Here is a 23,620-nt window from a genome sequence, read left to right as displayed (position 1 = left end):
AAATGTCTAATTTGATAATGGTCGTTGAGACCTGGCATTTTTAGAAGCCGTTCCAGTTTCAAGTGGAAACCAACATGGTGCAATTTGGTTTTGTTATATGGAACATATTTGTCCAGAAAGTGGAGATTACAACTGGCTGCATTTAAGAATTATTTGTCTACATACAGTACAAGCCAAAAGTATTAGACCACCTGTAATCATTTTTTTAAAAACTTTAGGGATAGAAGAATTCAGTTAATATATGCTCATTTGTCAAAAAACAAACCAAAGTACAAACTTTTTTTTTCCATTTTTACCTACAATAACACTTTTACTTTAAAATAATCTCAGACACAACTCTCCTCAAAAAAGCCTCCTTTGGCTTTAATTACAATTGAATTAATTATTGCAAGTCTATCAAATCATTTTGCAATGTGTGGGGGGGTGGAGAGGTAATTTTATTTTTTAAACCCCGGGTAACCTAATACTTTTTGCCTGTTGTGCAAGTAAAATAGGCCCTACATTGCAAGAAATATGGCTAAGAAGAAGGTGTTAGGCATAGATGTGTGGGGGCTAGTAAACATATTGTGGCAAGATTATTCCCAGTGAGAAATTGCAAAGAAGCTTAAGATTTCCAGGTTCAGTGTTCAGTACACACTCAGAAGGTTCCAGCTGATGGGTAGTAATGTTAACAGGAGAAGTCCAGGAAGATCAAGAGGCAGAAAAAATATATATTGTGTTGTCTAGCAAGAGAAATCGTAGTAAAACTGCAACGCAACTACAGGAAGAACTCGATGCAACTAGAGAGAATCCAGTTCCCCTGTCTACTGTCAAACGGCAACTATGATCTGCTCGTCTAAAAAAGGGATGTGTGTCAGCGAAAAGCCCTTGCTTTGTGCTGTTAACAAGAAGAAAAAAATCCAGCCAAGCATCATCAACACTGGACCGGAAAGTGGGTTTACTAGCTTTGTCTAGCACCCCCTCTTTGAGCGAATCTCAACTTCATAAATATGAAAATAAAGCCTATAAAAGCCATTTTCAAACTTCAATTACTTCTGTCACAGTGTAAAACTGTTTTCTCCGATCCACCATGATTATAAATACATTTTATAGCACAATGCTTAGTTGTTTCGAGAACTAGCTCGCTACCATGCATAATTTCTGCTTGTCAGCAAAATCATGCACGCCCCCCCAGCAGATATGCAGTCAGATTACTTGTGAATGGCTGGACCCATTGACACCAATGAGGGCTCATTTCAAAGGTTAAAGTGTTGTCTAATCGGTTCTGTAACTTGAATGACTTAAAAGTAAACCTGTAGCTGTTTAGATAACCAAGCGACTGCTAAACAAAATACTACTGTAATAAAGAGAGCATTAGGTGGTCAGAAATAGCAGCCGTTTTCTAAGTGGATGCTTGTTGGACTGAGTTGAAAATAGCACCTGACCTAGCTAACATCTTTAGCTTGAATATGAGTAGATGCATTATGAATTACAGAAACATTTGCATTGATAAAAGAGCCATAAAGACACAAGTATTGGATATACCGAAAGTAAATGCAATGCAAATACAGTACATATGGACATTTAAAACTTTTTTCTGAACGATTTGTTCCATGATCTGAGGTACTGTTCTGAAAACTGGAAGGGTATACGATTTTTTAATGCAAAAATAAATTAAACCAAGTAACTGTAGAAAGTACAAAAAATATTAAGAAGTTTTATGATATGAGTTTGTGTGTAATAAATAGTGGGATGGGGAGGCTCTTTTCATTTTACTGCCATTGCCCTGAGTGCTGATAAGTTGCATTGTTGGCTAGAAAGGAGTCTACTTTAGGTGCTGCGCTCAAATTTGCGCTGTTTGTTGCCCAATTTTTTAATAAATTGTGGATCTTTGCTTCAACCCCATTCTGTGAGTGCTAGCGCCAATGCCACTAGGGGGCAGAGGGGAAAGTACGCTGTCAGCTTTTGGATAGATTGGCCAGTCCTTGTCATAAATGAGCCTGACACCTTGCTGCTCCCCTCCCCCCCCCCCTTCCACGCCTTAACTCAGCATCACCCTATCAGGGCAAACGAGCTGAAGCCATGCTGAGTAAGGTGTTTAAGATGATATCACCCCTGGTTAATGGTGTTATGTTAAAAAAAATAACAGAACAGCCTTACATCAACCAACCTGTCTGTTATTTGTTGTTATTGCCTTGATAACCTTAAGAGCTGCCGCTGATGAAGATTGTTTCACAGATGATTAAATTGATTTTTACTTGGTCATGTAATCGTAAGAAAGTACATATTTAGGTGCTTATTTTCTCTAGAAATGGGCTCGGCTTTGCTTGAAAGGCTATTCTTTTACGGATTAACCCTGACCCTAATATGTCCTATGACCACTGTCAAGCATAGCATGACCACAGTTATCCAAGATGTGAGCTTAATTTTTGGAAATTTGTTACACTTAAGTGTTGGGTCATAAATGAAAAGACAACATAACCTTTTCTCTTATCAGCCGTTTCATATCTTGTGCTTCAAGACTTCATAACTCGAATGCTCAGTGTGTCCAAGGGGAAACTGTTCCTGTGTTTTTTTGGAATGGCTTTCGTTTGAACTTTTTGCGAAAGACAACTTATTGTATAAATGGGCCAGGAGTGAAACACTTGTTGCATAATTCATTGTTCTACTGGGTAAGTCAGTCAGCATATTAGGAGGGAACGGTCATCAAACTGCTGTTAAACGCTTCCTGAGCAGTAGCTTGGAGGTTCTAAGGGCTTCAGCACAGAGTATTTCAACCTTTAATAGAGTTTCTAAGGATTCAGCACAGAACAGTTCTAAACGTAACCATAGTATGGCTAGAACTATAGTACACCCTCCCACAGTAGACCTTCGGTTCATGTTGATTTTGCCCATCACTTATTATGAAGAGAATCAGATCATTTACATAGAAAGGACCTCAACAGAGGTAATCAGGAGGATCCCAACAGATGCTGCAAGTTCTTGGAGATTAGTTTGGTTTTGTCTTAGCTTTTAGGCCTAGTGAGCTTCTGGTAATGTGGCGTTTGGGGTTTCATTCTGTTGCAAGGGAAGCAGGCAGGTATGTTATCAGAGCTCTATAGGCAGGGCTGGATGTGCCTGATTGGCGGAAGTGATGAAAGTCTAAAACATTTTTGTGCTTGGGGAAAATAGGGAATAGGCTGCGTGTCGACCACTTTCATGTTAATTGTACTGGCCCTGGCAGCTTCAGAGTCAGGGTCAGCTCATTTGTTTCATGTATTTTGTAAATGGATGTCGGAGTGTATTTTTAAGGGGGCAGTACGTAATTTCTGATTTGTGGCATACACTCATGACATGCTGTTTGGCATACAGCTGAAAGGTTTTGAAAAAGTCCTGGGAATGAGGATTAGGCCTACAGCTTGGCTGCCTGTCCAGGCTGGGGCGACCCTGCCAGCTTCCCCTGGTGTCTGCTGCACTCTAAATGGAATTAATGCACAGAACATGCTACACATCCACATTAATAACAAAGTGACATAGACCAGGGTTTTGTTCACTTTTCACACTCATGCCTTGTGTGGACTTTGCCTCTTGCTTCTTATGTGTGTCAACAGAGACAGGTGTAAGATCACCTTATGAAATGCTTGCCTTAGCTCCTCCTCTGTCTTTCTCACCCTCTCTCCCTGTTCCTCTCTCCTGTATTCTTACTTCTCTTTTCTCTTTCAGTCTTACTCTCCTATCTTTCAGTCTCACTCTCAACTCTCTTTCTATTTTACTCTCTCCTCCTATCTCTTTTCCTGAGTACAGTATGGTCATCCTTGCCAGCTCTCTGCATGTGACAGAGAATGTGCTGATGCATGTTTCCTCCAATAGAGAGGCCCTTAATGTCATTAGGAAGTGTCTCAGTGCTTTTTCTGTGTATTCAGGCAAATAGATGGTTTTTTAATAGGTCTCTTTCTTTTTGAAAACAGTGTCACCTTCAAAATAGCTTGTTGTTATGCTCCTAGCTTAAATTTGCAGATATACTGTCATTGATACGGATAGATATGAGCTTCCAGCAAAATAAATATGACAAGAAATGCAAACAGTAAATTTGAATTATCTCAAGGGCACTTCTCTTTCTGGGATTAGTGTTACCTTGATACGTTTTCAAAACCCTTTCCTCACATCTCTCCACAAATGCATTAGCAGGAAGGTTATAGGCCTAATAGATGCAAATGTTACTTTTTTTTTCTTTAAGAGCTCCATAAGGGTGTGTGTATGTGCATATGTATTGATACAGTGTGTTTGCACTCCTGTGTGTTTTGGCTGTTTTGCTATTCTGATCTGTGTGTGTGTCCTGTCGCCATGCAGACCTGACATCTTGTGGTTGTATGGACACCTGGGCTGTTCAGGATACAAGTGCGTGGGCACAGCAATAGGCCAGGGCAGACCTGCCACTTCTGCGAAAGAGATGCCAACTTGGCCTGGGAGTGGGTGGGATTCCTGTACACCACTTTATATACAGCTCATTCTGTGAACTGTAATTCAACAGGTATCATTGTGAAGAGATTAGTCAAAATGGGTTTCTGTGAATGCATTGCAGTGTTTTCAGTGGGTTGGTTCTATCCATATATTTTAGAGCTTGCAATGCTTGCAATTCTATTGACTGTAGGCATGTTTAAGCCATTAGAATATGTAGCCGATAGTGAAGGGGGGGGGGTGTTGGGGGTGATGGCAGATAGTGAGAGTAGAGAAGGCGGGACATGAGGTGAGAGTCTGAAACAAGGAGAGAGAGAAGGTGCAAGTTGGAAGAGATGGACTTTCTTCTACATTCTGAGCAATACCTGAAACAGAGATGAACTATTTTACAAACAGAGGTATTCTATAAAAATTCTAAATTGTTGTGATAGGCCGTCACAAGAATATCATAGGTGTGTCACAGAATTGTTCTGTATTCACAAACCAGCACACACACACACATATACACACATGCACACACATGCCCACACTCGTACACACACACACACACACACACACATATATAAGCACAAGCACACTGTAAGGGGTGGCAGCTTGCTGTCTGTCCGTGAGGGAGCATTGACCTGCTTTGACTGCTCTGTTCAGGGGAAACTCCATCCTTAAACAGCACAGACTAATTCTGTTTAACACAGAAACACTGCTCTATCCCACCCCCCTGATTTCCTGCTAAGCAGTAGCTATTAGGGTCTTAGCCATGTAACCAGAGGGGTTTGGGTTTAATTCACAGCTGTAGTGTTGTTAAATAAGGCTCTTAACGTGTGCAGCTGCGGTAAGGAATATCCATGTAAAATGGCGTGACTTAAATACAAGCCAGTTGGTTGCCCTAGAGAGTGGTAATAATGCAGTAGACAGGTCTATGCTCCATTGATGCAGAAAATCACTCAATTCAGCCTGTGTAAAATCGCCCTGGGCTTGTGGGCTGCTCGGGGTCTTCCTCAGACCAGGCTCTTGTCCGTTCAAGCCCGACTTGCAAACTGCTGTGTGATAAGAAGTGATGACTCACATCACAAACTTTGGACAAAAGCACACGCTTGTCTGCGATCTCCCAAATCGATAGTTGAGGTTTGTGGCAAGGAATGCTGATAAATACAAAGTGGGGAAAAAAGCATTAAAAAATGAAAAAATACCCTGGGCTCTGAATGTGTGACAGTGACTGACATTGAACTCCCAGTTAATAATTGCACTCTTCACTGCAGCCTGGTGCCACGGCTAGATGAGCTTTTACTGCGTCCTCATAGACTGAAGAACTGACTTCTCTCTCCATCTCTTCTTCTCTCTCCCTCTCTTCTTCTCCCTCTCTTCCTCACTGCAGGTATTTTGTTCTGGACCCAGAGGTGGGGCAGCTGCAGTACTTCGTCAGTGAGCCCTGTAGGGGTCAGAAGCCCCGGGGGTCTCTGCCCCTGATTGGAGCGTCGGTTGCCCAGTGCGATGAGGCACCCCATATGTTCACTGTGTACTCAGCCAATGGAGATCTCTACAAGCTGCGGGGTAGGAGATGTTCTGTTCTTCCCACACAGAACACAGCACTGCTGTGTCCCTGCCTTCCCTTCATCTCCCTGCCCCAGACTGCCCCCCTGTGCCACAGAGCTGCCCACGCCTCCCCTCAATCTTCTTTTCATGCCTTCTACCTCTCGTACTCCTCGTTTCTGCAGTTTGCTCTTGCTGAAATTCAGTTTTCTTTTCCTCTGCTGGTATCTAGCTCTGTCTCTCGTCTGCCCCACTGTGATGGTGGTGGGGACGGTCAGGTCGCTGTGGTAAGGGCATTTTATGGCTGTGGTGTCACAGTTCAGATGTTGCTGGCAGCGTGTAAAGGGCATGAAAGCAGTTGAGAACTGACAGGTCAGTCCCTGAGGAGGATACACAAATAATCCCTCTAAAACTTGGGAGGATGCTGCAAGTCATGTGTTAAGCTGGTAACAGATTCTCAAATCTTAACTCACTAGCCTTACCCTGCTAATAATTTTGGTCATTCCCAGAGAATTGTGAACATTTGGGTAAATGTTCCCACAACATACATTTGACCAGTTCTCTGGATGTCCCATGAACTTTAACTTTAAGCCTCAAGGAAAAATGCAGGAATGGCCTTAGAATGCTATTCAGTTTGTTATTCAGGATAAAAATGAACTTGAATTGTGGGTAGTCATTTGTGTTCATTTTATCAGTATGATTAGAAATGTTTTTAGAATCTGTCATGTAAAAACTTGGAACATTCCTAAAATGTATTTGACATGTATCCACTTTGATATTTATCAGGGTGTGTTGCCAATATGTTTGCACACAACGTACCCTAGAATGTTTAAGTGTGACTTTGACGGGCCTTGTTTACGGTGTTCTGGGAATGTTTTGTGTTAACCGGTGAGCCAGTGGTTATGGCAAGTTCCAGTCACTGTGCACTCCTCTAAGAGGCTCTTTGGAATCAGCCTCTGTCACTTCTCTACAATTCAGAGAGGTAATCACATGTGAAACAATAGTAAGAAGTTGCTGTCCTCATTTTAAGTTCTCGCCTGGTGGGGTTGTCATGGAAACAGCTCTCCATCCCTTTTTTTTGAAAAGTTCAAGGTTTAGCAATAAATGCTTCCCAGTACAGCAGCTCTGATGAAAAAGGAGAAAATGAACAGCCTTAATATCTAGCTAGGTTATAAGAGAAGACAGTTATAAAGCATTTCAAACTTTTATCAGTTTTAAATACAAACTGAGAAAAGGAAATTATTTGAAATGCATTATAATTCTGCCTTCTCTTACATCTATGAATTTAAAAATCGTTTTCATGCTTATTGTTAAATTCTGCGCTGCATTTTATGACATGTCTCCATTGACATATCTATTACAAGTCCAAACCTTCAAACTCAGATTTCTCTGAAGTCTTATCTGCAAATAAAATAGTTTAAGAATAAACCAATCTCAGAATGTAGGAAAAAAGGGAAAAAATCTGACAGAAGGCTTGCTTTCTCCACGTGCTCTTGTCATCAGGGGTCACCTGTTGCTCTTGTCTGATTGGCTGTCTCAAGCACTTTGATTCTTCTCAATTCCTGTCTCCAGGGTCAGATCTGGTAGGTGAGGTGGATGTGCCTCATATTGGAGGGGGTTTATTTTTGCAGTCATTTTCTTTGATAGCCATTTTCTGAACCCTCACTGCTTCTCCCCCCCGCTGCCACCTCATGCTAATGGAAGCTTTTTCATTTTCTCTTTTCCTGTTTTTCCATATGGGTGGATTCTGAGGGGCCCAGTGCAAATGTGTAGAAACAGCCAGTTAGTATTCAAAACACCAGGATATATGTATATATATATATATATATATATATATATATATATATACACATACACTCACCGGACACTTTATTAGGTACACCTTGCTAGTACCGTGATGGTCTTCTGCTGCTGTAGCCCATCTGCTTCAAGGTTCAACATGTAGTGGGTTCAGAGATGCTCTTCTGCATACCTCGGTTATACGAGTGGTTATTTGAGTTACTGTTGCCTTTCTATCAGCTCGAACCAGTCTGGCCATTCACCTCTGACCTCTGCCATCAACAAGGCATTTTCACCCAGAGAACTGCAGCTCGCTGGATATTTTCTCTTTTTCTGACCATTCTCTGTAAACCCTAGAGATGGTTCTGCGTAAAAATCCCAGTAGATCAGCAGTTTCTGAAATACTCAAACCAGCCCGTCTGGCACCAACAACCATGCCACGTTCAAACTCACTTAAATCACCTTTCTTCCCCATTCTAATGCTTGGTTTGAACTTCAGCAGACCGACTTGACCATGTCTACATGCCTAAATGCATTGAGTTGCTGCCACGTGATTGGCTGATTAGATATTTGCGTTAACGAGCAGTTGAACAGGTGTACCTAATAAAGTGAGTATATACACTACACATGCATATATTTACTATTCTATACTAAATATAAGTACATGATGTATACAGTACTTGTATGCAGTACTTATATCATGAATGACTAATCTCCAGTCTACTTGTCTCTGCCAGAAACTAGTAAGCGGTCCACACTAATAAAATGCAGATAAAGTGAGTCACACTATCCAGTGTTTGTTTGCCGATAACAGTGGGTTCAGTCTGGCTCTGTAATCTTATTAGCCACTCTCACACATAGAACACTGACCATTGCCATGTTAACTTCCTGCAATTTGGCGGCTTATTTTCATCTCACACCTCGGGATTAACTTCCATTTTACCAGGTTGGCAGTATGCACACATGACAGTGCCTGTAGGATAATTGTTGTCTGAACAAGCGCGGAGAGGTGCAATTTTGTTCACTCTGGTTTACATGGTGATGTTTGCTAAATACCTGCTAATGAAGACAAAAGATTCATAACAGCTAGCATCCTGCTACATTGTAATGTGCAAGCACACTTGCAGACCTTTAGAGACTTTTTATAACATTGTGACATGGATGTGTGACAGTGATAGTGTGTACTTTGCTAGTTAGTAAGGTAGGCTATAATTTATTTGTCGTTGACCTAAATGTGCCTTTTATTATTTTTTGCAGCAGCTAGTTAGAAACAACAGCTTGCTAGATGTTTTAGTGAAAAAATATGAATTTTTCATGCTTGATGTGGTAATGTTATGACTTTGTTCAAACAAATTTTTAAACTGAACATTTCCAGAAATGTCCCTTGGTCTTGAGTTGGCAAATTGCCAGGGCAACTTTTCCCGGAATACTAACTCTCATTCACACATGACCCCTAAAGGTTAAAGTTCTGAAACATTGCCAGGTAAGACTGTTTGTGTGAAAAGGGCCATTGACTCTGAAAGGTCATATGGTCCCATAAACCCTATAGGGTCATAGTGGCGGGTTTATATTCCAACATGGTCACCTCAGAAATACCAAGCAGATCTAGGGGTGGGCTTAGGGAAATGCATGTATTAAGACTCCGTCAGTTACCATAATATTTCTGTTTGATTTCCTGTTTATGGGATTATGGTGACTTCCTGCTGACAGTGTCATGACATTCTGCTGTGTGTTGGTTTCTTTGCAGCAGCGGATGCCAGGGAGCAGCAGTACTGGATGAGCCAACTCCAGGCCTGTGTCCGGCGCCACTCAGACAGCAGTGCGAAGGTATACTGTTGCCGTGACGACTGATATTTTCTGTTACCTACAATAACACTGTGCCTCTCTCTCATATCTCACCCAATACGTATACCTGGGGATAGGGGTGCGGTTCTTAGCTCTTCTTTACTGATGTGAGAGGGAGGATGAAAGACCAAATCTTTCAGTCTTTTCAGTTGTGATCTGGAAATCCCAGAATTAGTTGAAGAAGTCAAAGCTGATATCAAAATCAACCAGTAAGACATCAGTGTCTCTTTGTCTGCTTTTGGAAATCTGGAACTATCTGAAATTTTGCATGTGTTTCGGTTCTGAACTTTCATCAGATACCGTGTGCTTTACAGCTTAAAGATTCAAAATAAATTGGTTGGGTTAGCTTTATCAAACATATGTGAGGCCAAAACCAAGGACACAATTTACTCACTTGCCCCTTCCAATATTTTTATTGAGTGGATCACCAGTGCTGCTTTGGAGGATGGTCTTCAGTGATATGACTGTTGAGTGAGCTGAGAGAGAGAAACCCAAACAAAAAAATTTATGGTAACCAAAATCGATTGAATATGTGCACCTGGGTGACCAGGTTCTGGCAGAAACCTAGGAGGAGGGTTGGTTACAGAAGTCTTTCTGAGCATACCTGGTCTGACACATCACAGTGCAAAACCACTCTCTGCTTTGGTGCTTGCATTGTGCTGATTCAGCTGTAGTTTATTTTAGAGCATCAAGCAGAGAGGCGGGAAAGGGGAGTGTTTGTGACACACAAGTCTCATGACATGCTGCATTCATAATGTCATTCATTAATGAAGTATAACCATGCCTAACCATTGTGAGATGAGGGAATGTGTCTGACAGGCTTGTAGCTAATATAGGTGTAATCCCCTATTTCTAGCCTCTTCTTTGATCCCAGGAGGTTCTAATAGGATATTGCACTCCAGCAGAAAAGTGCCATTCAATTCCTCCTGATGACGGCTCATGAGATCCACCCTGAGTTTCTGCTCAGTTCTCTGTTGTTTCCATTCCTCTGTCTTCTGTCAGTGCCTCTCTCTCTCTTTGCGTTTCTCTCTCATCTCCTGCTATGACTCTAGTGATCGTGGTTGCATGTCCTTTGTGCCAATGGTCACCATACAGGAATACTGTTTTAAATAAACACTATGTGCTAGTGGTATGAAACAACTTTATCTGGCCTCCATGGTCTCTGACATCTGGTAGACCATCTGACCCCAGGAAACTGACTGTGCATTCAGGCCTACAGGGGGCCCTACTGTCTGATGTGGATTGTTTGTGCCCTCCTGTAGATAGTTCAGCTCTTACTGGAAAGTGTTTACACTATATTGGGGGTTTCTGGTGTCCTTTTTTTGGTTTGACAGGATCTTTTTGTTGTTGTCAATTTCCCTGTAGAAATATTTCCCAGGGGGCTTTGTTGTTCTGTGTTGGCTTCACCATTGCTTCATGTTCAGGTGCCCTGGTGTCTTATTTGCATTTTCACTCATTGGCTTTGCTCACATCTCAGACAGGCACTTGTCCTTGGATGGCCTCTCTCCTCTGACAGGCTTTTGAAGATGAACGCAGATCATATCACTCTACTCCACTTAACGGTGAATGTCAATCATGCAGTGAGCCTGCTATTTAAGTGGTTTTTTTTCTAACACACACAGACAGCAAATAAAATCAAGTACAGTTCGCCCTTCGGTGCTGTTGTACTGAAACTTTGCCCTGGATTCTCACTGCAGTCATGTGCTAACCTAGCTATGGTGTTACTTTGATGTGTATGTGGAGTGTTGTGTTTTTAGAAAGCAGAGGGGTCTGACGTGTACCTGTACATACTTCAGAATCCTTACAGTTGATGTGTGCCAGTGTCTGAGTGAGTGAGTGAATCAGTGAGCATGTGTGAATGTGTATTTCCTAAGGGCTCAGCCATCTGGGAGGTTACAGTTCATTGGCTAGTGTCTTAAGGGTGTGTGGGAATCTGAATGACAGCTATCTATCGCATGCCAATATTTCTTAAAAACCAGTTTCTGTTGTAGTGGCCATACCATGAGCTGCTGGAACAAAGGCTGTCAGAGAAAACAGCACATCAAAGTTGGCCTTGCACCTTGCTCAGCTTTGTGAATGCTTTGAATTATTTGGGTATTGAACATGACTAATATGCTTTTGTTTGATAGGGTAGTGATATGTTGGCTTTTATCATATTAATAATCCAGTTTCAAATGTAGTTTTTCTTGACTATGGAAACATACATACAGGCAATTTCAATGCCGGTAATTTTATAATGAGGTGCAGCCTACCCACTTTGGTGAGAAACACCAGTAGATGCCGGTCTCCTTCAAATAATGTGGCTTCCTTGCATTTTAAGCCCAAGTTTTACAGTATCCTACTTAAATAACAAAGTGGAGCATATGACTCTAGGGAGCTACTGAGATTATGTAGGGCAAAGGCATAAATACAGTCCTGTGATGTCCAGTTGCCTCTCCTGAACTCATACTGCTGGCGTGTGAACTTGGGGTAGGTGGAGGAGCAAATGCTGTCACTTACGGAGATCACCATCTGGAGGCATATTCCCAAAAAACCACATGTACTGTATCTCACTCAAATCTGCACCCTCTTCCTACTCCAGGTGGCCCAAATGTGAACTCGCCTGCTACATGATGCAAGAGCAGAGACTTATGGGATCAGCTTTGTGATGCCTCATTTCGAGTAAGCCCGTGAGGCAGGGAGTGAATGGAGCTTGTGGTCCCAACAGATTTGGCGGGATTTAAAGGCACAAGCAGAAGCTGTTTCCACACAGGACAGATATGGCCCTTCTCATGAAGAAGAAAGGAATTTGCACAGGACCAGAAATTCTCTGATGCGGGCACAGCTTGGCACATGTTGGGTATCATTGCTGTTGCCTTGGAAACAAACAGTGTCCTCACAGAGATGTCATTTGATTATCTGTGTGTGTGTGTGTGTGTGTGTGTATGTGCATGTGTGTGTGTGTGTGTGTGTGTGTGTGAGCTTTCACACGGAGTGGAGGGTGGAAACGCTGAGGATATTCACTGTACACTCTGGCAGGTTTAGGCCTTCTATCTGCCTGGTTAATCATTGGCTGGACTGCTGCAGCTCACCCTTGACCTCTATGTTGTACTTCCTTTCCTCTTATCCATCTGACAGTTTGTTTTTGTGAACAGTAGTGGACTTATAACCAAGAGGCTCCAGATTCCATTCCCAGCAGGGAGGCTTTTCTGTTGTGCTCTTGCACAGCTTCATGACCTGTCTGTATAAATGCTGGATAATTTGTGTTGATTTTCAAAGTGGGTAATATATATTGATAAAGTACATGAACAGGACACATTAATAATGTTGGAGACAGCCGCTAACTCCCCCTGCATAATAGTCTCTACAGCTCAAATGAATGATGTAATATATTACATTTTGGTGCAGTCGTTTTCTCACTCAGACTCTCCCACTCACTCGCCCCAACCCACCCCCCTCTAAGGCTCCCCTTCACCGATAGAACCATGAATTTGCCCCAAAGAGTGGTCACCCTGGTTTCATTTAAGTACCATGCTAATTTGCTGTGGGAAATTGGATTTCATACCTTCCTCCCTAGTGTGTGGGTGGCAGATTGAATACAGACTGTTAATCTCATTGTTTATTGGCAGTCCTAATCCTCTGGCTCTTTGCCTGTATTCAGCCCCTTTAATCTGTTGCCTGTCTGTAAAGGCTGGAGTGTGTTCATATGTTCGATGCTCTATCAGCATAACTGAATGCTGTAATCGTGAGCCAGGGCTTCTACAGTGTTCTCTCCTTAAAATTCACTGCCGCTGTCTCCTTTGGATTTAATGTGAAGGCTCTTTCTCTCGTGTGTATGTCTTAGATTTTAGACAAAAGCTATATAGGCTCTGCTCTATTCAACGAGGTATTAGGTGTGCAAGGTGTGCCCTTATTTCTTCTGGATCCTAATACATTTTCAGTGGCATATCATGTTTTATGTGTCCGGGTCACAGGAAAATTTAATATGAAAAAAGAGGGTTCTGTGAAGCGTTATCTACAGCATCAGCGCATCAGACTGCAGCAGTGAGCAGTCACCCCCTCTCCTCCCCTCCTCCCAGTGTTTATTTATGATCAGCTGATACGGGATCTGAGGGAGAAGGAAGGCTGCTATTATGGACAGCATGTCACAGTGATGAAACTGCCCAGTGGTCAGATTAGCCTCAGCTAATCACCCTGGGGAGAGTGATAGAGGGATACGGCTTTCCTCTTATCTAAAATCAGCCAGCTCCTGCTTTCCCCTTATCACCGAGTCTGCTTCCTGCCTATCGCAGCTCTATCTGAATTCACCTGGCGATGTTGCTTATGCTGTCCCACAACTATTTAACATTCTGCTTGTGCTATTTTGGCTCTGTGAGCCATTGTTGATTTAGTAAAAAATTGGGTGCTCACTAGGCAACGAGTCAGCCTTATAAAGCCGATTGGTGCTTTTTAGTGAGAGAGAACAGTGGATGAAATTGCGTTGCTTCAGAAGGCAGAACTGACCGGCATCACCTTGAGCCACAGTTCTGGATGTTATGCTGCAGCTCTCATGTTTCAGTCTGAGGCCTGTTAGATGGGCTGTTATCTAAGCACTTTTTGTTTCTCTTATACTTTTCCTCGACTTTTCTCTGGTGTATTAAGCATGTTTTGGGTTTGAAATGAGCTCACTGCATGACTGAGAGCCTTTGAAGGTGAAGGAAGTTCAGCTGTGAGGCAGTAAGAAAACTTTAAAACACCTGTGTAAAATTCGGGATACAATGGAAAAATATCACCTTGATTAAAATATACAGTACATTTATATTCAGACTGGCTGAACAAGTCGCAAACTCTAGAACAGGAAATTAATTGAGACTATTGTAGATGGAGATTTGAAAGGAATTTTAGAAGAATTGAATCGCTACAGTAAAGTCTGAGGCTTTGAATCTCACTGAAGTCTCGGAAGTTTTGGTGGTCCACGTTAGGTCTCTCAGGGACTTCTGCTTTAGTTATTTTCAGGCACTGCTGCAGAATATTGGAGATGGTATTTTTAATGGGCAAGGCTTATAGTGTAAAGTTCATTGCGTCTATGAACAAAAATGTGAGAGGCATACTTTATAGCCTAGTGCAGCAGCTCTGGCACACTGCCCCTCCCCCTTATCCCTCCCCCTCCCTCCCTGGGTCGATCAGTTCCTGTGAGGCAGAAGATGCCCTTGTGCATGACAGCGGAACGCAGTAGAGGGGTGGCGGAACATTCCGGTTCTGCTCCGGGCGGGGAAAGAGAACAGGTCGACCGCTCCCCCTCCTCCTCTCCTCACTCCTGCTGCTGCTGCCATCTCTTCCAGGGCTCCTCCTGCGCCTCCTCCAGTCGGACCCGCAGCTTCTCCCTGCTCCCACACCCCCTGCCCACCTCCTCCTCCTCCCCCGGCTCCCAGAGACACCCGTCCCATACCGGCGCACCCAGCGCTATTGTCACCATCACTCATCACAAGTCCCCTGCCGCCGCCCGCCGTGCCAAGAACCAGTACTCCGGGAGGCTGCTGGAAGTCAAAGAGGTAGGGTGCGCCTCCCAAATGTACTGCTGTTCACCCTGCTGTCCACATCTGGCTTTTCATTGTGGCTTGCACTGTCTGAATTGTGTTTTATGACTGTAGCTCACTGTAACTTGTAGCTGTGTGCTTCAGTGTGCTTGTTCAGTAAAGACTGGTAATACCTTTTAGCTACTGTATACGCTACATTGTATTTGTTTTATAGACCGATTTTAGCTTTTAGCTATTCCGCACATTGCGTTTGTTCATTAGAAACTAAGGAAAGCTTTTAGCTGTGTTCTACATTGTGGTTTTTCTGTAAAGACCTGACTACAATGTTGGAGCACTTAATGCAACATTCCAGCCCACAGCAAATGTTTTCATGAAGTTAGAATGATTTTACATTAATATTGCGGTGATATGATGAGGTCAGTTTGTTGCCTGGAAACTGTTGTGAGGATATTATTGTGGCAGTACTTATCACAATGGGGTTACATTTTCTGGATCTTGATTTTAGCTTAAAGCATAAGGACATACTGAATTCACTTTGCATGACTCAGACTAACATGAAATTATAGGCAACATTCAATTGTACATTTTAGTATTTATGCATAGTATTTTTGCATCACTTGAATACTCATCAAGCCATTCATCCAAGGTTTTGATATTTGCGAGTATACTGTGGCTTTTCATTGATTTCATTCATTTGACTGCTTTGAAGTTTCTTAAAATTTGCCATTCTGAATGCTTTTAGCTCTGGACATACTGGTTTTTTGTGAAACTGTGGAAATGTAAAATTTGTTTGAGGTGTGAACGTGGAGAGAGAAGAGGCAGTTAAATATGTAACTAGCCAAACTGTTAAAATTGAGTGCTACAGCATGTCAAAATGCTGATGCATAAATTTTTTTTTGCAGCGTTTCTAAATATCTTGTGTGTGTGTGTTTGATTGAATAATTTATCAGAATGGATTATGCCAGAGCACAGTCCAGGCACAGGGAAAATAAGACAGTAGTTTCATGTTCTTTAAGGCTTCTGGGAAGAGATGCCCTTGACTTCATAACTGAGTCTTTCATCCGCAGTCATACACTATGTTTTTTTTTCAGTTGACCATGTGTTCACCTGTGGCATTATTTGTATAAAATGATGTGGAATGTATGCTTTTTCATATGTTGTATATACCTGAGGAATGTACCTGAATGATGATCCAGCTTGTTTTCAGGACACTTGACTTTCTATACCCCATATACTTATTGTTCTATCGGTCAATATTTAAAATAATTGATGAGGATTTGCTTGTTTTTCAGTATTTAATGGTTATTTGGGAAAGAAGAATGCTTTTTTCTAAAGGTTCAAGCTGAGAAAACTATGCCAAAATTACCGTGCAATTGTTAACTAAATTAAGTCAAATACTTTTTCTTGTTTCTCTTCAATCACAGAAAAATGCCTAAAATATGCATTTCTTTAAATTCTGGAAGTGGTTTGTTATTGTTATTGGGTTGTGGTGTGGGTGGCTAGAGTGGGCCTCCTCTGCTGGGTTTATTACTCTCACTCTGTGTGTTTGTAACTCAGTGGAGTAGAACAGTGGTTCTCAAACTCGGTCCTGGGGGACCCCTGTGTATGCTGGTTTTCATTCCAACCTCAACAGCAATCCCAGAATTTTAACAAGTCTAGTCATGTTTTAGAGCTGGGGTTCCAGAAAGGGCCAGTGTGGGTGCACACACCTGATACTACTAATCAATCACTAGAGTCATTGCTAAGCACCTTGATTAGTAGAATCAGTAGTACCCTTTCTGGATAAGACTGGTGACCCCAGCTCTAAAACATGAAAAGCACCTAATTAAGAAAAGTTAACAGCTTGTTAAAATTCTGGGATTGCTGTTGAAGTTGGAATGAAAACCAGCATACACAGGGGTCCCCCAGGACCGAGTTTGAGAACCACTGGAAGAAGGAATCAGGACTTGAGCAGGAGGGAGGTTGAGAAGTGGTGGGGGTGAAGGCACAATGGAGTTGGTCCACCTGGGGGCTGGCCATGGACCAGTCTTCACATTCTGTCCTGTCAGTGCAGTGAAATGGGTGGGAGTACTGGCTTTGATCCATCAGTGCCTGTATAAATGGAGCCAACACAGGTAACCAGAGATGATGTCACAGAACGGAAGATCAAAGTGGGACAGCATTGAAGATGAAATGGGACAGCAGGTCATGTGAGGTGGAGGCAGTGCAGAGTTGTTCTCTACAGAGCCAGCATAGGTTACCCCTCACAGCACAGAGCATGGAAAGCCAAAATCCTGTTAAATGATCTTTATAAGTGAAACCCAGGGATCCGAGGTGAGATTCCAGGATTTTCAGTGGATTACACACCTTACATGTGTAAAGATCTCCTTCTCACAGTACCATACAAAGACTTTAACTTCATCTGTGAAATAAGAAGTAATTTATGTTCATAAAATATAATTTCTGGATGCATCATCATTTGGGCCACCAGTTTGTGTCCCCTTTTTTCTTGCATGCCACTTCAGTCCTCCATCAGCTAGAGGTCGCAATAGCCTCTTTGTCAAGCCGCTTCTCAAACAGTCATCCCATTTGCGTCACCTCAGTAATCTAAGTTTATGAAGCAGTTGCCACTAATTAAGCGCAGCCAATGATTTATATGTGTCACTTGCGTGTTAAATATCGTTTGATTACTTACTATCATGGACATGCTACAGTATTTTTAATTGTTGTACAGGGGCATGTTAGGTATTGTTAGAAGTTATGGGAAATTACCAAAATAAAAATGAGAGCAGTTATACAACATTCAACTTGTGCAGGAAGGTTAAGTAAAAAAATACATTAATGATTCAACTAATTAACTATTCATGGTCAATCAAGACCTTACATAGGATCAGGGGTCTTAGTGCTGGGCTTAGTGCTGGGCCTGCTTTATGTGATGCCTTTTTTCTTTTTACTGCAGTGATACTAAATCCTGGTCCTGTAGAGCTACAGAGCCTGTTAGTTTTTTTCCCTGTAAGATCAGTGACTGATTCAGACCTAAAAAACCAGGTGACCTGAATTAACTGTAATCAGCTGCTTTAACTGATCATTTGCTGCGCTACTCAAGTGCTGAGTAACAATGAAAGACAACGGACCATGTAGCTCTCCAGGACCAGGAGTGAGGAACACTGGCTCAAAGACATGCTTCTCACAGCATTTAAACTTCCATCCATGTTCACTTTTCTTCCTGACTCTCCCCATATTAGATCAACTAATTGTTTATTTATTTATTTATAAATGTCTTAATTAGAAACTCGGTCATATGATTAGTTACTTGACTATGTTGTTGAAGTGCCTATCAGAAGCCCCTTGAGGATAACCATAGAAATACAAGTTTAGATCCCTGCAGGTCACATGGTGGAGACAAACTGGTGATGTTAATCATCATTCAGTATGTTCAGAGAAGATGAAACACCATGGCTCTATCATATATATGCAGCCCAAGCAGTGGGCTACCTTTGTAACCGCTGCCATTTCGGTTAGGGCAAAGGGGTTAAAGCTGCTTTGCCAGTGCCTCTTTGAATACCCTTTCTTTCCACAAATCCTGGAAACTGACACTTTCCCTTTCTGGCTGGCAGAGATAAGTGTTGGTATTTTAAATGAGCAAAAATGATGCACACACACACTCAAACACATCTTTCACATCTTTCATGGGTATCTTTCGCAGTTCAGCGATATTTGGCAGTCCTCTTGAAAGTGAGATCCAACTGTATTTTTTAAACATGGAAATGGCTCTATGACATTTTCTTGGCAGCTTTTTCGAAAGATCATACTGAGCTATACTTTTAAATGACTCGTACTATTTCATGTGTGAATATATGCAGTTCTCTTTGTGTCCACCATATTTTTCAGAACCTAAGGGCAATCAGTCTACTGATTTGTATCGCACTGTAGTTTCAGTCGGCTTATTAAACCTCTCTTATTTCTGTACTGTGGAAACTAACTTTGGGGCAGTGACTCATCTAATAAATTATGTTTCTTCATTTGAAGAAATCAGGGCTGTCAAAATATGTAATTTCAGAAAATCAAGATTGTGATGCATATTTGATCTTCCGACAGCCAGAGAAGAAACCCTTCCTCTAGTGCAGAAAGTTCTTTTTTTAACATGCCAATATCTATTTCTTCAGTGCAGGGTACAGCTGCACTAAAGAGCAAAGTCAGTTTCCGAAAGACAGGCTTACATCCTACTCTAACGGAGAATGGAGTGTTGGAGCACGAGCGGGAGAGGGAGGGACAGGGAGAGAGGGACAGAGCAATAATGAGTGAAAATGAAAGAAAAAGCAAGACCACAGGGAATTGGAGTGAGAGTTTAAGGAGAGAATACGTTTTTGCTATGAGCACTCTTTCCTGTGTTACCTTAGCTGAGTCCTCAGCAGCATAAAATGGAAGAGGTGTCATTCTGTGCCAACAGGGTCATACACCAGTGAAGCATCTTACACCTTCATTACCTCTCCAGCCTAACACTGGGAATCGCCTTCAATTACCACCCACTAGGGGTTACATCTGGAACGGTTCTGCTATATGGATGCGAGCCTGTGAATGAAAGCTAATATGTTATCTCTTCATTTATATATCAATTATATATTCTTTTCATTAAATTTGGAATAGTTGGTCATATCGGAAGGCCTTTCCAATGGTGTCTTGTGCCCTCTTAATTGTGAAATTGTGACTTCATTTCACCCTTTCACTACTCATCTCTCTCTCTCCTCTCAGTGAGCCAGTGCTTTGAATGTTTACCTCTAATGTCACTTTCATTACAGAAATCCCCAGACAGCTCTGACCAGGCAAACCAAATCAATGAATCAGGCAGATAGATTTTGGTGGTCAGCGTGGTTTAACCATAGAGAATCAGAAAACTTCAACTTTAGAAATAATGAAAATGAATAATGCATCGGATGCTGTAGCCTCTTGAAAGTCAGCCGCAACAATGACGGGCACACGTACTGCAGGAAGGGGGAGCATTTCTAATGAGAGAGTTCCAATGTCTGGCTGGCAGGGGCCTGTGTGTAAAGTGTATGTAAATTAGACAGCCTGTGTGTCACTCATGGGTATCCTAGCATCCCTGTGAGACTGATTGGCATAAAGACAAAGGGCAGTGGTCATACACGGCCACAGAGGGAGGAGTAGGGAAGAAGGAAAAGTAAGAGACCGAAGAGGGGGAGAGAGGGACAGAAATATATGTTTGAGACACTAGTCTGTCTGGTTGATTGGGGTCCCACTAATGTAGCTTCACCAAATCTGATCAGTGATGACTGTTTTTAAGCAAGCTCCTTATGATGTCTGAACCAATGATGATGAATGTGTCAATTTTGTCATTTTGAAAGGTGGAAATGTGTCTTCCCTATCCCATAATGATCTAGTCCCTGGAATCCTGGGCTGTCACAGGTGTGTACATTACTGGTGTTCACCCTGAGCACAGGTGTGTACATTACTGGTAATCACCTTGAGCACAGGTGTGTATATTACTGATATTGACCATGAGCACAGGTGTGTACATTACTGATATTCACCCCGAGCACAGGTGTGTACTGTACATTAAATGAGTTTCAGCTCTAGCCATTTCGGTTACTTATATTAATTAGCAATATTCAAGGCTGGTAATATTCATCATGTGGTTTCTTCCTAAAAGTGTTGATGCAGTGCTGTGCCCAACGCACAGAAATTGAATCCATAGCCCAGTTCAGATTGCTGGCCTGTCTGTGTTAGGAAGTAATCTCCTGTGAACAGTGTCATTTCACAGTTGCCTGTAGCCGGTGAAACTGGATACATTTACTGTGTGGCGTGTAATATGTAGCACACACGGGAGAAAGGGCAGACTGATACGGTTTCCCAACAGCTTCCTCTCTCCCGTCTGTTATTCTAATGCTTCACGATTACCTTCATTTGAGATTTTTATTTAGCCTGGATGAGTAAGTATGACGTGGGAGATGTAACATTTCAAACAGAAGTGTTACATTACAGCAGGTGGAGGTGGTGCTAGGGGAAAATGTGGTTATCAGGGAGCTTTATCAGTCCCTTTAAGCAGAAGTGATTTGTCTTCTCAAAGCCCTCAGACGCTCTCCTTGTGGTGGCTTATGAGACCTGCTTTGCTTCTCTGAGTCTGCATCACTGGCTGAGTCACAAAGCAGAGCCACAGAGTTTCAGCACTGTGAAAGAGTCTTCTCTTTCCAAACTTTCTTTTATCATAGTTATATATGGGAACTTATTTTGACAATTACCATGGTAGGAAGTGCCCCCCCAAAGAATAAAAAAATGAAAGAAAAATAAATAGACAAGCACTTTTCTGTGTGTTTCTTATGGGTATGTTTAAATATATACAGGGCTCTGTTTGTGTTTGGGATATATCTGTCGCAGAAGGAGTGATGTCAGAGTCGGGCCCACAGATGCTGAAATATCGCTCTGTACAGTCTGTGTCAGTCCGCTGGTTTATTATTGTTCTGTATAGTCTGAGTTGGTGCTCTGATTCATTGTCCTGACCTACGGAGCCTGAAATTTTACTCATTATCAGCACTTAGCTGGATGTTTTTGCCATGCAATTTATATTAGGTGCCTTTCTTAACCATATAAAGACACTGTCATGTCTGGGAATAAAATCTGCAACTCTCACAAAGGAAGATCTTTACACTACTTTGCCACAGCCTCGCATTAAATCAAATTAAGAAAAGTTCATAATTATTTATATTCCTGACATTAAACACTTCAAGAACTGAGTGTGAGTCTTTTGGCCGTTTTTCAAGTGGCCATTATGGCTCTGTGTGTATGCGTGTGTGCATGCGCGCATTACACGTGTGTGTCATGATGGTTAACCTCCCCTCCTTGAGAGAGTGGATATGTCATGCAGTGCTGAACCTGTGCATCACAGCTGTAGACCTATCTAGATGCTGGAAATGTAAGGAGATCATGCAAGGAGTCTTTCTTTTTGCCTTGAAGTAAAATAGCGTGTATAAAAGGTGTGAATTGAAATTGATTTCCTCCTGGACAGCCAAGAAAGCTCTGGGGTCATAGAAATCTCAGCCTCTTGATGGTGCCAGAATTTCACTGACATTCTGAAGATGAGACTATTTAATTCCGCTTCATTTCGTGGCAGTTCAGACTTGAGGGTGCTGCTTGTGGACAGGTGTGAAAAGGCTGTGCTGAAAGGATGCTGCCTTCGCTGGCCATGTGCTGATTCTCAGGAGGGCCTGCTGGTAGTGCTTCTTTAGCAGAATTTAGCCGTATTGGTTTTATTACTCTTCCTCAGGGGAGGCACGTCGGCGCTTCAGTACAATATGGAGGTGTCCGGCTATTCATTACATCCTAATCCTTAATGGCCTGATTTAGTGGATGTGTCTTTTCCTCAGCTCCTGAGCAGCTGGAGTTTTCTACAGGGACCCATAAAAGCAGATTTGATCGCAGTCCTTCAGTCCTTAAGCTTGTGCACCACTTTGACCCTTGATTGATCCAAAGCTAAACTACATTAAGCTAAATTAGCACCAATGATTCTACTTTGGTCGAGCAGCCGATTCTTTGGCTTTTCCTGCTCTTAATGGAGTTTGAGTTATAATCCTCACCAGCATTAGCCCTGTAGTGTTATTATAAATATGATTACTAAGATTTTCTCATAGAGAATGAGGTCGTTACACCCACAATGCCACGAGGGTGTGGGTGAGACAAGGCAGGAACTCACTGGTCCTTTCTGTGATCACTAGATGTGTCTGTGAGTGAGTGATTTTTGTGTCAATGTAATGTTAAGGCGTGTTTGTATGTCTGAGTATTTATGGGTGTAATACACTATTTGGTTCTGTAAGTGGTTAGTTAGATATCTGTTTGTTGGGGGAGTAGATATTTATTTGTTGGGGGAGTGATTATTTGAATGAATGTTTTGATTGCATAATGTTTGATAGAGCATTATGGGTAATTATGTAGGTTAATGGCTGGGTGCAAGATAATGTATATGATGTTGTGTATACAGTATGTTTTGTGATTGAGTGATTACGTGTGAGTGTAGTTTGTCTGGTGTTAGCGTGTGTGATGATGTGTGTGTGTAAATAGCCCAGTGTGAATGACCCAGGCCCAACCCTGTTGTGTTCGCGCAGGTCATATCACAGGCTGAGGGTCAGCAGAAGACGCTGGTCCACTCCATAGAGTCTCTGCCCACCCGCGGGCCGCTGTCCTCTCTGGACCAGGACCTGCTGCTGCTCAAAGCCACCTCCGCCGCCACCCTCAGCTGCTTGGGAGAATGTCTCAACATCCTACAGCAGAATGTGGGGCAGGTTACGCAGCACAGCCACGCCCATGGGCGCAGCCTGGTCTCTGGTGAGTCCTGCAACATATTTATTATTACACTAAATAGAGGGGAAGGTGCCGCATTCGGTTAAATAACCACTGGCTGGTGGCACCAGAGGGTGTCACACAATTACCGAATGAATTGGCCAAGGTATTGGAGGGTTCAGTTTGTTAGGGGTCCGTGTTTCATTGCACTGTGAGCCCCCCACTGGTAGATTGGCCACCTGTGGACTGTATGCTTCTTCCACCTTCAAACTATGCAAGCTTGGCTCTTG

General features: G+C 42.4%; 1 protein-coding gene across 1 annotated transcript in view; it reads left to right on the top strand.

Moving 5' to 3' along the window:
- osbpl10b (oxysterol binding protein-like 10b) overlaps positions 1–23,620 on the top strand; it is a 64,872-nt gene that overhangs the window by 3,547 nt on the left and 37,705 nt on the right. The window contains exons 2-5 of the mRNA XM_064343834.1: positions 5,789–5,964; positions 9,470–9,549; positions 14,868–15,077; positions 23,156–23,375. Coding sequence (XP_064199904.1) covers positions 5,789–5,964; positions 9,470–9,549; positions 14,868–15,077; positions 23,156–23,375 — 686 coding nt within the window. The remainder of the gene's footprint in view (positions 1–5,788; positions 5,965–9,469; positions 9,550–14,867; positions 15,078–23,155; positions 23,376–23,620) is intronic.

Source organism: Anguilla rostrata, chromosome 1, assembly GCF_018555375.3.
Source record: "Anguilla rostrata isolate EN2019 chromosome 1, ASM1855537v3, whole genome shotgun sequence".
NCBI classification, from domain to species: domain Eukaryota; kingdom Metazoa; phylum Chordata; class Actinopteri; order Anguilliformes; family Anguillidae; genus Anguilla; species Anguilla rostrata.
This window is presented reverse-complemented; position numbering and strand designations above follow the sequence as displayed.